Source organism: Odocoileus virginianus, chromosome 1, assembly GCF_023699985.2.
Source record: "Odocoileus virginianus isolate 20LAN1187 ecotype Illinois chromosome 1, Ovbor_1.2, whole genome shotgun sequence".
NCBI lineage: Eukaryota > Metazoa > Chordata > Mammalia > Artiodactyla > Cervidae > Odocoileus > Odocoileus virginianus.
In genome coordinates this window covers 22,713,478-22,728,476 of record NC_069674.1, presented here as the reverse complement: position 1 = coordinate 22,728,476, position 14,999 = coordinate 22,713,478, and the positions used below count along the sequence as shown (strand labels likewise).

General features: G+C 52.4%; 1 protein-coding gene across 2 annotated transcripts in view; it reads right to left on the bottom strand.

Annotated features, from left to right (window-relative positions):
• Positions 1-10,714, bottom strand: part of PODXL (podocalyxin like) — a 50,924-nt gene extending 40,210 nt beyond the window's left edge. For both annotated transcript variants that reach the window (XM_020894370.2, XM_070465732.1), the window contains exon 1: positions 10,339-10,714. In XM_020894370.2, the coding sequence (XP_020750029.2) occupies positions 10,339-10,699 (361 nt within the window). In that variant the 5' untranslated portion in view covers positions 10,700-10,714. The remainder of the gene's footprint in view (positions 1-10,338) is intronic.
• Positions 10,715-14,999: the final 4,285 nt, after the last annotated feature.

Sequence of the window (14,999 nt, the reverse complement as noted above, 5' to 3'; positions counted from 1 at the left end):
ACACAAATAAGTAATAAATAAATAGAAGATCTTGCTTTGCAACACCCCAGACACAGCTAGTTGTGTTTTTACATTTGACCTGGTCCAGGTCTTTACACGGGCTTCTCAGGTGGCACAGTGGTAAGGAATCTGCCTGCCATGCAGGGGACTTAAGAGACACAGGTTTGATCCCTGGGTCGGGAAGATTTCACGGAGAAGGGAATGGCAACCCACTGCAGTATTCTTGCCTGGAGAATCCCATGGACAGAGGAGCCTGGGGGGCTACAGCCCATGGTCACAAAGAGTCAGTTGGACATGACTGAGCACACACACAGATCTTTACATAGGATTGTCTGGGTTTTGGCTCTGAAAGTCACCCACCCATCCCAGACCATCTCTCAATCCTGGGTAAACTGGGACAGTTGGTCACTACCTTCACGTTGGCATCCCCCCAATAGATGTTCTATTAAAAAGAGGAAGGAGAAGAGGAAAAGGTTCCATGGTTAACGTGTGCCTGAGGAACTCAGGGTTAAACAAAAGTAATGAGGGCCCCCTCAGACCACTTCAGATCCTAGTATGTGTTGACTTTCCACCAAGGGGAGCAGAGTAGGCAGAATTTCCCAAACTTTTTGGATCATGGCTCCCTTTTATTCATAAAACAATATTTTATTCATTTATCAAACATTTACTGAGAGCATAGTTATTAATATTTTGAGGAGTATTAGTGTTTTTTTGGATAGTTTGTGACACAGCTCATTTCACTGAAATGTGACAGGAAAAAAAAAGCCCATATGGTGCTAGCCCAGATTTACCATCTCAGTAAACAGAGGCACGGGGTCATGGCCCACAGGCATTTATTGTGGAGAAAACCAAAGGCAGCTCCGGGAGGAGTTCCTACCTTCCTCCTACCTCTTGCTTTGTGAGGAACTACTTGGTTGCCTGATTTTCATCAGAGGCTGGATTGTAAACCCCTGGGCCTCCCCTCCATCCCTCCCTGGAGAAAGAAAATATAGAGGTGGCTGTGGAAAGACCAACGGCATGCTTCACTGGTTGGCTTGGCTAGAGTAGCTGGGAGTTTGGCGCAGAGTCAGGGTGAGGATGGATGAAGAAAGGAAGCTACTGAGACGGAGAGATTCAGACCCACGTCCTGGACAGGGTAGTGGACCATGGGTGGTGGGAGGAGCACTTATCCAAGGTAAAAAAAAAAGAGAGAGAAAATGCACTATTCACAATAGCCAAGACAGGAAGCAACCTAAATGTTGTGTGTGTGTGTGTGTGTGTGTGTGTGTGTATTATATATATACATGCAGTGGATAACTACTCAACTATAAAAGAATGAAATAATGCCATTTGCACCAAGAGATTCTCATACTAAGTCTGACAAAGATTATTTATCATTTCTATGTGTAATCTAGAAAATAGTACAAATCAATTTATTTACAAAGCAGAAACAGACTCACAGACAGAGGAAACAAATTTACAATTACCAAAGGGGAAGAGGGGGAGGGAGGCTAAAATTAGGAATATGGGATTAATAGATATGCATCACTATAGATCCCCTGGAGAAGGGAATGGCTATCCATTGCAGTACTCTAGCCTGGAGAATTTCAGGGACAGAGGAACCTGGTGGGCTAGTCTATAGGGTCGCAAAGAGTTGGACACCACTGAATGACTAAAGGCTTCCTGGGTGGCTCAGTGGATAAAGACTCTGCTTGCAAAGCAGGAGATGTGGATTCAATCCCTGGGTTGGGAAGATCCCCTGGAGGAAGGCATGGCAACCCACTCCAGGATTCTTGCCTGGAGAATCAATCCCATGGACAGAGGAGCCTGGAGGGCTACAGCCCATGGGGTCGCCAAGAGTCAGACACAACTGAGCAACTAAGCATAAGCACCACTGTATGAAAAATAAAGAACAAGGACCTCCTGTAAAAACACAGGGAACTACGTTTAATTGATAACCTCTAATGGAAAGAATCTGAAGTGTCCACTTGAAAATAACTCAATATCGAAATCAGCTATAGCTAAATAAAATTTGAAGGAAAAATAGCCATGTGATGGGAGACTCCATTTCACAGCGTGATGGGCAGAAGAACCTCGGAAGCTGCCAGGGTCAGGATCTAAGGGGCTTCAGGAAAGCCTGTTTTGACTTGAAGCCCAAAAGTGAAGGGCAGTGCCCTCTAAGGGTGGGGTGAGGAACACCTGGGTGGGAACTAGGAAGGAAGGGACCTGACCATCAGAGATCCTTCTTAGCTAAGCACACCCCAACCACCCTCATCCAGGACCATGGTGTAAAACTAATCCCACAGAACCGGGGCCCTCATCCTGAGTGGCCTGGCTGCAGTGGCTCAGTGGGAAAAAGTCACGGAGAAGAAAGCTCAGCCCAGCGAGGCCATGGCAGATGCACCAGTTTGGGAGGGGGCAGTGGCAGGGTCTGTTTCATCACACCTCACCTTGGGCTAGAGCTGAAGCCAATCAAAGAAATAAAACTAAAGTACGTCAGGCCCATCACTGACATGACATATGAAATATTCAACCCTCACCGAGGAAGGCAGGAGGAAACAGAGTCCGGGAAACAAGTCTGGAATCACAAGGCTAGTAAGCGACAATGCACTCAGCTGCTCAGTCATGTCCAGCTCTGTGACCCCACGGGCTGCAGCCTGCCAGGCTCCTCTGTCCACGGAACCCTCCAGACAAGAATACTGGAGTGGGTTGCCATTTTCTTCTCCAGGGAATCTTCCCGACCCAGAGAACCCCTGCATTGACAGGTGGATTCTTTACTACTCAGCCACTTGGGATTCGAGCTTCTGACTTTGAAGCCTAGGGCATTATGCCAGGAGATTTCTATTTTTCTCCTCTTTGACTATAGACAGAACTTCTCTCAAAGGACTTTTTTTGTGGAGACCAACCCTATAGAACAGATAAATGCAGAGTCTCACCAAGTGAATGGGATATGAATTGGATCCCTCCAAACTGACCTAGTCTTAGATTTCCCCACCAGGAGTGCACCCCAACCTCTTGGAGGCCCCTAAAACAGTTCACAGAACCTCTCCGCTGGGTTCCAGTGTGACTGGCCTCCAGCTGCTGTCCTCACAAGTGTCCATGGACCAAAGTCCTGAGAACGGTACCTCCCCCTGCCCTGCACTAGCCTTGCTGAGGTGGGAAGAGGAGCGTGGGGCACAGACATTCCTCTTTCCCATCCAGAGAAACGTGGGGGACAGGAGCCCCCCCATGCTTGCCCTGGCTGAGGCCCTGCTCACGGGATGACCCCAGGGCACCTGGCTCACTGGTGCAGCTCGTGGCTGAGCGACTGGACAGGGAGGGAGCTGGGTTTCCCTGAGCATCACAAGGAGCTGCTCCATCAATACGAAAAGGCTGGAGCCACAAAAAACAAGGTCCAAGGCATAGCTGGCTGAGCCAGAAGGTGGCAAAGCCTCAGGTCATGGGGGCCAGCTGCTCGTTTCACTTGTGCAGATAGATGCAAATTTGACCTTACTGCAAGATGAGGACTGAGGGCAGAGAAAACCAGTGAGCAGGACTATGATACCATGTGCCAGGGACCTATTCCAATATCCATCATCCTTCACTTCTTCACAACAAAAGCACTGTTTGTTGGTTAGGCACATGTCTGCCTGAAATAAAGCTTGCTCCTCCCGCTTCCCTTGCAGCTACATGTGACCATAGGACCAGGTTTCATTCAACAAACTGCAACTGGATGGGGTGTGTGTGGTTTCTAGCAGAAGAGCTGCAGCCTTCTTGTTCTTTTCTCCTGACAACTGGAGCCTGAGTAGCCACCTTGGACCACAAGGCAGCTCGCCCTCCTGTCTCTGCATCCATTCCTCCACGGATGAGGCCAGCCTCCCCACTACCCGCCTCTCTTCTGGAGTCAGGTCAGGAGCCTCATAGCTGGAAAGCCAGAACTGGCAGACAAGATTTCAGGTTCTAATGCAGCTCGCTCTGCCTCTTGCTCACTCACTCACTCAGCAAATACTTATTGAATACCTACTATGTGCCAGGTACTATTGTGGGTGCTATGGCTATAGCACTAACCAGCAGAAGTCCCTGCCCTTGTGGAACTCAGGGGAAAGACAAAGAAATGCATGCCCATCAGGCGATATGGAGAAAAGTCTCAGGGGAGAAGGGATGGGGGTGTGGAGGCCCGAAAGCTTCTCTGAGGAGGTGGCATTGCAGTGGAGAGCTGAAGGAAATGGCAGATGAGGCAGGTGGACATTGGGAATAAGAGCTGCTTATGTAATCTACTGTGGCCCTTGGTGCCTGGGGTCTCCATTTCCCATCTCTGGAATAATCTGTGCGATAGAGGCTGTCCATAGGCAAGTTCTGTGGCCCTGGCTGGAAACTCACTCCAATCAGCAGGATCCAAGCAGATTAGCACAGGAATCAGACCAGATGGAGATGGAGGGATCCCTCGGACAGAGCTCCATGAATTTCTGCTGCAGAGGGGGCATGGCTTCAACCCCACCTTGCCTACGTTCAGTTGAAGAATTACAAAGTGTCCTGGCCTTCCCACTGTCCCTTCCATGCTGACCTGACCTGGAAGGTTAGAGGTCAGACAACTGTGGGCTCCCAGGTCAGCCCATGCATCTCCAGGGGTCCAGCTCTGAGAGGGTCCTCTGCACCCCAAGCCGGAGCTGCATGGCCAGCCCCACATGGACGTCCCTCCACACTCTCTCCCCTCTGGGCTGAGGCCCACAGCCTTCCGGCCATGACAATTGGCGGACAGGGTGCCACCCTGTGCCCTGGCCCTAGGGAAGTTGGAGGTGGCTGACCCGAGGGGGGTAAGGCTACAAAGGAAGAGAGGGTGGTGGTGGTGCGTGCCAGGGCAAGGGGCGGGGACAGTGGGAGGATGGGTGGCTGGGAGGCCAAGAGGCTGGGGATCTGTGCCGGCTGTGGGAGTGGGCCACGGCAGCGCCTGCATGAGAGCACGGGGTGGGGACGCGTGGGGAGGGGGCACGTGGGGTGGGGGCGTGTGGGATGGGGCTGCGTGGGGAGGGGCACGTGGGGTGGGGGCACGTGGGGAGGGGGCGCGTGGGGGGGCGCATGGGATAGGGGCGTGTGGGGAGGGGGCGCGTGGGGGGGGGACATGTGGGGAGGGGCCACTCCTGAATCTGTAGATGCTGCTGCATTTGTGCACTAGTCCTCGGACAATCACTTCTCACCTGCTCTTTGTTCTGGATTCTGACTCCATGCTGCGGATACCAGAGGCACCCAGGCAATGGGAGACAAGACACGCAGTCACAACGCGTGGGGCCAGTGCTGTGACAGGGGAGCCTAACTCTTGAGTGACAAAGTGGCTCCAAGCCTCAGTTTACCTGGCCAGTGGAGGGGTGGGGAGAGAGTCTGGGCACCCAGCAGAGATGTCACCACCAACCATGCAGCCCTGTCTTCACAGGGTTGGAGGGAGTTTCTCCAATGCCCAGGGAAGAATGAGCCTTGAATGAGCCCATTTACTAGTGCCTGTGGTTGCAGACACGCACGTGCACACATGTCCCCAAGAAGCTACCAGCGGGAGTCCCAGGGAACTTATTAAGCAAGTTCATCCCCTCATCTGAAAAAACGAGGGGGTGTAGAAGATGATTTCCAGAAGGCTCCCTGCTCTAGATTTATGTGTTCTCTGATTTTCTGGGTTATTCAGAAGTACTGTGGAAACCACCCTTTGTCGACTGAATTCTATTTTGAACAGCCCGCAGGCTGCCTACTTGAAGGTATCTTATGGTCTACGCTGTTGCAAATAGGAGGCTCCTTACCATGTATCTTTTGTGTAGATTTTCTTGAAGGCTTTCCCTAGAGAATACCTACAGCTGTGGATACCTCCCGGTGTGGCCTGAGGAGTGGAGATCCTCTGCCACCTGATGTTCTAACAGCCCCACAAAGTGGACAGGACACAGGACAAGCAGAGACCCACACCACTACACGGGGACGGGATGAAACAAGACACGGACACCCCGCCGAGCCCCCTGCCCTGCATTCTACACGGTGGGCAGGGCTAGGAAGTAAGCCTAGAGCTAAGGGCAGAGCTCCAGCCTCCTCTCAATCTGATGAAGTCTCTAGGCAGGCTTGGGCTGGGATGGCTGGGCAGGGAGTGGGCAGAGGGTGGTCACTCTCCTCCAGGGACGTGGGAGGCCGTCCGCTCCGGCTCGAGCTTGTACTCAGCAGACCTGCAGAGGACCCCCGGGGGTGTGAAGAAGCTCGCCCTTCCTGGGGTAAGGGTCTTCTACATTCCGACGCCCCTCCCAAGAAGTGCCCAGCGCTGTCCAGAGGGTTCCTTTCACTTCCCTTAGGAGCTGAGTGGTCCTCACAGCAGCCGCCTGGCTGGTCTGTATTCCCAAGCCTGGAAGTCCCGAACCTCTGCGGTTGCTTCCACCGGCTCTAGCTGCTGCAGAAAGAGCCAGGTGGCCAGCATCACCACCGGGGTTCGAGCTGGCCTCATGCCTCCCCCTTCCGGACAGCCTGAAAAGCCAGGGGTTGGGGCCAGTTCCCCTCGTTTCCCAGTCCAAATAACAATTCCTAAGCTCAGTGCCCGGTGCTGCACTGGGCCCCGGAGGAGGGATGAACATGCTATGGGCTCTGCCCTGAGGGGCTCCCCGAGTGGGGGAGGAGACGCCCTCACAGACCCTGGAACAGGACTGGGTTCCCTCTAGGAAAGCTCGGCAGAGGTGACACCCGAGGATGGACGGGGTTAATGCTCCAGCCCTCCCCACCCAGGGGATTCACCTCAGGTGGAATTCCTTTCCTTTCTGGGCTTCCAAAGCTGGGGCAGAGATATCAAAACCCTACTCAGCAGGACCCTTTCTTCTCCCTCCAAATCGTGAGGAAAAAAAGCAAAGGAGGGGCTGCCTCTCCCCCCACCTCTGTGCGCTGCCTTCTCTAGGTCCGGGGCGACCCCCAGAGGGCCCTCCTGGGCTCGCCAAGCTCCCCACTCTGTCCCTCTGATAGCCACACCCTGCAGCTCTGGCCAAGCGGCCACCTGGTGTCCCTGGGAGTCTTCCCTCCACCTCCCCAGCCCTCCGCTCCGCCCTCTCAGCCTGCTGGAACCAGTCTCCTCCCAGTACCGCCCCCACCTCAAGCTCACTCCCGCCTCAAAGCCCGAACAGCACCTCACCGGAACCCCCGCTGTCCCCAACCCCACCCCATGGAATGTTCTTTCTGGGCTCTGAACGTTCATCTCCTCCCCAAAGCCTCCCTGCAGCTCACTGACCCCCTCACCTCAAGAAGCCCCCATCATATCCCCAGCTTCTGATCTGTGTCTTCGCTACACCCTGCAATTCATTCTGCCTCGGGCCACCCTAGGAAGGATTCTCCCACCCCCTGCTGACCCTTTTATTTTAAAATCCCTGTATAGGACTTCCCTGGTGGTCCAGTGGTTAAGACTGTGCTCCCAAAGCAGAGAGCACTGATTTGATCCACATGTCCCATGGGGTGGCCAAAAAATTAATTAATTAACTAAAAATAAAATAAAATCCCTTTATAATCCCAGCCTCACTTTGCCCAAATCACCCCTTCCCAAATCCTGCCACTTTCTCCACACATGCTGCCCTTTCCCACACCACGTGGCACTTTAAGCTTCAGTTTTTTTTATTACTGCTTAGCAATGGACACCCACAAACATTAGCAGAATCCTGATGCTGGGGGCAGAGGATGTACGGTTTATTAATCATAATAGCCAGGAGTTTTTGAGTTCTGATAGTGAGCTGGGCACAACGTCAAACTCATTAATATGTTATCTCTCATTTTTCAGAACAACCTGCAAGATGGAGATTTGTTGTTATTTTTTACAGACTCAAAGAGGTTCACTATCTGGTCTTCGGTCATATAAGCCTGTCTGATCCAAAGTTCCAGTGTTTTCAACCACCTCTAGCTGCCTTTTCCTTGCCTAAGATTCATCCATCGAATGACATAATCAGACCCTTAAGACAGTGCTCAGTCAACCTGTCCTTTCGGCAAAAGCCCAGAAATGTCACAGTGACACTGGATGTTCCCCAGCTCTTTCATTCCATCTTACAGATGCAGAAACAGGTTGAGAGGTACAATTTGCCATATGGTTCAACCAAGTGGATATCAAACCAGAAAAGGGTCTAATGGGTTGTCGGCACCGGGTTGGATGCTGCTGATGCTGTGTGACCCACCTACAATAGAAGGTAAGCTCCCAGGGCCCTGTTGGATATAATTCGCTTGTTCTACTTGAAACCTTGCTTAGAACTAAATCACAGGACTTCAGCAGTTTGGGGGTTCACCCTCCCAGATGACTGCAACTCAGCCAGCCACACCTTCAGAAGAGCAGAGAGCGAGCAGTCTTTACTGGGTCCCTATGGCATGCTCAGCCATGTCCAACTCTCTGCAACCCCATGGACGATAGCCCGCCAGGCTCCTCCGTCCATGGGATTCTCCAGGCAAGAATACTGGAGTGGGTTGCCATGCCCTTCTCCAGGGGAGCTTCCTAACTCTGCCACAGCCACTAAACACCAAGCCTGCACCCGTCAGCCTTCTCTGGTCTCAACATAGCAAATAATACTATTAATAGTGATAGTCCCTTGCCAGCTAACACTCTTCAAAGCACTTCCCATTATCACTGCATACCATAGTAGCATTTTAGGAACTGGAGACCTGGGCTCAGAAAGTCCAGGTGATCTGCTGGTGGGAGAGGAAGCAGGGTTCTGGTTCCTCTTTTCTTTACCACAGATGGAGTTCCTACCATACTCCATGCCCCATGCTAGGCTTGCGGAGGGCTTCTTGGAAGAGACAGGGTTTCTGGGTAGTGCACAGGTACCAAGGAAGACAGTTCCAGCCTCGAAGCCAGTAAGGAGTTGGGCTTGGAGCTCTTCCCATTTTATGGGTGGCTCCAGACAGAGTGGCCTCTTAGGACAGAGGAACAGAGGTCTCATCCCACAGCCTCCACCTTCTCCTTCAAGCTCAGCCTCCTGAAGCTCAGAGGCACTGGGAACTACCCCAGCCTTCCTGACACAGCCCATCGCCCTTCTGGATGGTGCTAGGAGGTTTCTAGCAGAAAGGGTGAGCGTCGGGTCCACACTGAGGTCCATCCACCTGAGAGCAGGGCTGAGGAGAGACGCCCCACTCCTGCATCTTCCCAACCCTGCAGGTTGTGCAAATCTGCGGTGACTACCATCCTCAGAACTGTCCTTACTGTTCCTCACACTGGAATCCCTCCTCTAGGCGTCACCCCTTCACCCACTCACTCTTTTCAGGCCAGGCTGTGGAGTCTCAGGGCCGCTCCCTGGAGGATGCCCAAACCTACTTGCTCCTTGAGCGCCAGCCCCTTCCCACAAGCACAGTGCCCTGTGATGAAGAAAATAGACTGCACTGCCATGCCACCCCACCCTTCCCCTGAGACTTTAGTCCCAAAGGCAGCACCTACCAAGAAGAAGGTCCCCTCTCTGTCTTGACTCACTACAGTCCTGACTGTAGAATGGAAACAGGGCTCTTTCTCCCTGCAGACACCTGCTAAGGTGGGCAAGAAAGAAATGCTTCTTTCTCCTGGGGCTGAGACTCCTAGCTGTTCCTAGGGACTCTGAGACAGTACCGGTCCCACCAGACTCTCACCTTTAGAAGAAATACGGGAGATGTTTCTATGGCACAGTCCAAGCCCGTTTCATGAGAGAGAAATTCTTTTCTCTACAAAGGGCTGGGAGGAACTCTCACCTTCTTGGCCATGCACAGAGAAGGGGGTTGTTCCCTTGGTGCCCTGGAGGCAGGGGCCCCACTCAGGTGAGTCTGGGATTGTGGAAAATCCACTTATTCCCTTTCCACCTGCCCCAGCACAGGTTCAAGTGAGCTGAGTGAGCACACGAAGCTCGGAAAAACAACTCGGCAGAACGCGAAACACATGGCCTCAAGGGCCGTTACTGGAGGTTTGTCACCTGCTTCGGGGACTTCATCATAAGCTCCCAGCCTGCCGCTCTGCCTGGAGTTAACGGCGACACAATACCGTCCCTTATCCGCTCCAACGCGGAGAAAAAAGTGATCAGACGCTGGGGGTCCAGCGGAAGCGTGGAGTCTCGCGGTGCCCCAAGTCCCGACTCTGGGACCGCGAGCCCACCCAGCGCCCCCGCGCCCCTGTTTGTCCGAACAGAACCCATCGCAACTCCACCCGCATGGAGACCCGGACGACCCACGCTCGGATCCCGGCACCTGCGGCGTTCTCCGGGAGTGGGAAGGGGCCTGGCTGGTGCAAGGTCAGGGCTCCGCGTGTGGCCCCGGCTGGTAGTGCGCGCAGGGGCTGCTCCCGGGTCCCGCCACGAGGCAGGGCGCGTTTCCCAGCAGCGGGCCTGGCCGGGGGCGCACCCGCACAAGGGGAGTCCCGGCAGAGCCCGAGCCACCATCACTCACCATTACTGGAGAGCGGCAGCAGCAGCAAAAACGCCGAGAGCACCAGCGCGGAGCGCATCGTGTCCTGGGCGCGGGCGCGGAGCAGGTGGCTGCGGGCTTGGCCAAGGGTCCGGACGGCGGGAGCGTGTGGGCGCCTCTCCGGGAGGCCTGGCGGTGGCTCCGACGGCCGGGCGCTGGCCCGAGCGTCCCGAGTCGCGCCCCTGTGGCCCCTCCTCGCGGCCGCTGCGGCAGAGCCGGCCGAGGCGCCGAGCCAGGCGGCAGAGGAGCGCAGGCGGCTGCGTCGCGGGCTGTGTCTGCGCGGCTGCGGCCCGGCCGGCGGCTGCGGCGACTCCGGTCCCGTCCGCGCCGGCCCCCGCCCCATCCCCTCCCCTTCCCCAGGAGCGCGCGGGCGGGGCGGCGCTGGGCGGAGAACAATGAGCCGAGGAGGAAACTCCGCCCTAGCGCGCGGCGGGCGGGGGAGCGCGGCCGGTTCCCGGCTCCCAGCTCCCGGCTCCCGGCTCCGGGCTCCGGGCTCCTGGCGGGCTGCTCGGGGCGGAGGGGAGGGGGGATGTGAGCGTGAGCGCCGGGAGGCGCGGTAGCTGGGGTGATTCCCGGCACCAGACCGCCCCCGGCCCTCTGGCCCGGCCGCCCGCCCGGGAGCGCAGGTGTCTCCCGCGATACTTTTGAGGCGGGTCTGGCGGGATCCCCCAACACTGCCGAGTTCCTCTTTACTCAGAATCAGAGCTAGAAGGCCCCCAAGGCTGTGTGTTCTCCAAGAGCGCTCCAGGCCTCCCGGCTGCAGAGCGTTTTGTTGCAAAGCCTGAGGAGCGCGTCTCCTACCTGCCAGGTGCAACTCACTTGCGGGCGGGTCAGCATCGCGCATGGTTTATGAGCAGGTCTGCGCTATAGGGTTTGCACCATAGGGTCTACACCCAGCAATCTGGACTAATTAGTTCCTCAGCTTTTCTAAACCGACCTCACTTGTGAATGGAGGTGATGGGAAAAGAAATGCAAAACAAGACAAAATATTGAAGGGTTAATCATACGTGCCACTTGGTATTCTAAGGGCTTTACATATATTAAGTCATTTATTCTCAATAGCTATGTTTTCAGCTTCGTTTTGTAGGTATGGAATTGACTGAAAAAGGCTTAAGAAACTTGCTGAAGATCACAGAACTGTTAATCGTCAGGTCTGCTTCTGAAAGTAGTTTGGAGAAAATACTTTGCTCAGTATTACTATTGTTCTTATTCTTGCTCCATTAAGAACAACAATGAAAATTTAGGGCTTCAATTTAAAACCGACTTGAGCTCAAAACCTAGCTATGCCCATCTATTAGCTGTAAAACCCTGGGCACGTTATTCCATGTACCTCAGCTCTTTCCATCTGTAAAACAGGGATAACGCCACCTAGCCCAGAGGGTTCCTGTGAGACTTATCTAAGATAAAATGCAGGGAGAGTGCTTAGCACAGGGTCAGGAACACAAGTCTGCAGGACTGAAGAGGCCCCGCTCCCAGTACTGGAAGGAGAAATGTGCAGACCTGGGGTACAGGTGGGAATTGAATTCCGCAAACCGAGTAAACCCGGTGAAAGAACAAAGACCTCCCCCTCGGTTAGGTGGTTTTTGTTTTCAAAAGCTGCTTGAATGATGCAGATCCTGGAATCCCCTATGGAAGAGGTTCACGGGTGGCTCCGGGGCTGGGGTTGGGGGGAGGGGAAGCAGACGCAGAAGGGGAAAGATGATTAACTGGGGGACAGTGGGTGGGGGGTGCGCTAGGATTTGGCTCTAGCGACTTCTGGGTTGATAAATGGAGTCTTTCTGCCAGATGGGCCCCGTGCCAGGACCCAGCCCCGTGGACTCCTCGAGCCCCTGGAGGGGGCTACACGCTTACGCTGCCCTAAAGGCACAGGATCTTTGGAGCAGAGAAGGAAGCGCAGGCACCCTGGCTAGGGTTTTCTGCAGCAGCAGGCTAGGGCTTGGGAATGGCTGACCTGCCTGTTTTCTTCAGGAAGTTTCTGCAGGATCATTCTGGCCCCGTTTTCCATGCCGCATATGGGAAAGACAGAGTGTGTTCCCTATGAATACTGCGGGGGGGGTGTGTGTGTGTGACTATCTTTGATATTTTTTAGTACTGTTCCCTTAAGATCTGTGCCAACAAAAGGCTTGTTTCTCTTTCTGAAACCAAGCAGTGTGTTTAAAAAGTTGGGATTTAAAAATTTGTGTGTTGTGTGCTCTCTGATTCAAAACAGTAATTTTGCACTCAAAATTTTGCACTCCAAAAATCTAGAAAAGAGCATGTTAACTCTAATACTCACAAAGGGAGAGTGTACACTTCAAATTCACATGATGTGGGATTGGTCCTGTTACCATGCAAAATTAAAATGAAAGCAGACATCTCCAGCATAGGAAAGGGACAGCTCTCTGTAGCCAGAGACTTGGCAAAATCAGAAGCACCCTGGACCGTCCCCAGTAGCCAGCAGCAACGGGTCCTCCCCTCACCTTATGCAGATGGGGTTTCCAGGAATGAGGCTGGCCAGGCAGGGACATCACCGGTGGTCAGTGAACAAAACTGCTCCAAGCATGTGGCCTGTGCCCTGGGCCCCCTTTAAGATAGCACTTCCACTAATCTAGTTCACTGGCTCTGAAAGTCAAAACTCAAAGAACTTTAAAAAAATTTTTTTAAATTTATTTTTATATATTTTTTGGCCATGCTAGGTCTTCATTGCTGTGAAGGCTTTTCTCTGGTTGTGATGAGTGGGGCAGGGGGCACTACTCTCAAGCTGTTAAAGGACAGAGTGTGTTCCTATAAATACGATGGGATATGTGTGCAGGCTTCTCATTGCGGTGGCTTGTCTAATTGCAGAGCATGGGCTCCTGGCACACGGGCTTCAGTAGTTGCCGCAGGTGGGCTCCGTAGTTGCAGCTTCCAGAGCACAGGCTCAAAGGTTGTGGTACACAGGCTTAGTTGCTCCACGGCATGTGGGATCATCCTAAACCAGGAATCACAACTCTCTTGCATTGGCAGGCAGATTCTTTACCACTGAGCCACCAGGAAAGCCCTCAAAGCACTTTTAAATGCTAGTCCATCATCCTTCTGAGATTTATTGCATTTTCGTTATATGTAGGATGCATTAGCTCCCCTAGGAGACTTTCAACTGTTTTTCTTTTTTGCTTCAGACAATTATATTTATTAACATATTATTTTGAAATAATTTTAGACTAAGAGACTTACAAGGAAAGTACAAGAGTTCCTGAATATTCTTTACATTGCTTCCTTTAAGATTAGTGTCTAAAGAACACATGGCACAATGACAAAAAAAAAAAAAAATTAACATCAGTTCAATACTGTTTACTAATTAAGACCTCAATCAAATTTTGTAACTTTTTTTTTAATGTACTTTCTCTGGCACAGGAAGTTATCCAGGATCCCACATTTCATCTAGTTTTCCTGTCCAATTTCTTCTCCAGTTTATGAGAGTTCCTCAGTGTTTTTCATTTATGACATTGACAGATGCTTTCAGCTTCTTAATGTGGGTTATCTCTTATTCACCTACTTCCTCAGATCACCCGGAATAACACATCACATCATAAATATAGATACAGACACAGATATAGATACTGAAAGCAAACATGAATGCCAACTGGTAGGTATTACATAGGAATCTATGGCACAGGTTGAAAATGGTTTTTCCCACGGTCCCTGTCAGTCAAAGTTAGCTGTTATAATACTTGGCCCCACATTTAATTTAATGATGCTGCTGACCTCATCCTTAAATGCAGGTTTGATAAAGTTCTCCTGACCCTCATCCTAAAAACTTTCATCTCCAACCACAACGTCTGCATCTAGGGTTAGGACAAAGCCTCCAGCCATAACCCACCAATAAAAAATAAAAGCACACACATCCATCCTGGGGCCACATCACTGTTCATAAGGTGCCAAGGATGCTCTTACTTCGGCTTTCTAATCCCTGACCTCTCAGTTCCCTGGGGGCCCAGGCTGGAATTTCATTCATCTTGGAATCTCAGTGCCCAGTCCAGTGGTCCCCACCCCCAAGAAGGTGCTTGATAGCCAAATGCTGAATAGATAGGGAAGTGCTTGGATTTCATCTCTGAAGCTGGGCTTTATCTCTGACTCCTAAGTTTTGTGATTCTATGAATATCAGCTGAGGCTCAAACTGGGCACCTCTTCCCAAAATCATACATTTACCTATTAGTATTCAACAGCATCTACACTGGCAGCGTAGAATGCCAGGCTCTGAGCTCAGTGCTAAGAATGACAGAGTGGATAGAATAGCCTTGGCCCTCCTGGGGGAGAAGCAATACCTATATACAAACATAGTATAGAGGCTATAACAAGTGTCATGAGCAGGCATGTGGGAAGCAGAGAGCAGGACAAACTCAGCGTCGCCAGGGGAGGTCAGGAATGGCTTGTGAGGAGGGAACAGGGTCTTGGAGAAGGCGTAGGACTTCACCGGGAGAAGAACGAAAAGCAAAGCACTTTGGACAGGTGGAGCAATGGATGAAAGTGAAGAGGGGCCTGTAGGCCAGTGTTTTACCTTAAGTAGAGTTCAGGGTATGCGGGCAGGGATGGAAGATGAGACTGGAGAGGTGGGTGGGATGAGATTCTTAGACAATGGAGAATCCCCAAAGGGTCAGAAGTTGGAGGAGACAGGACCAACTTGC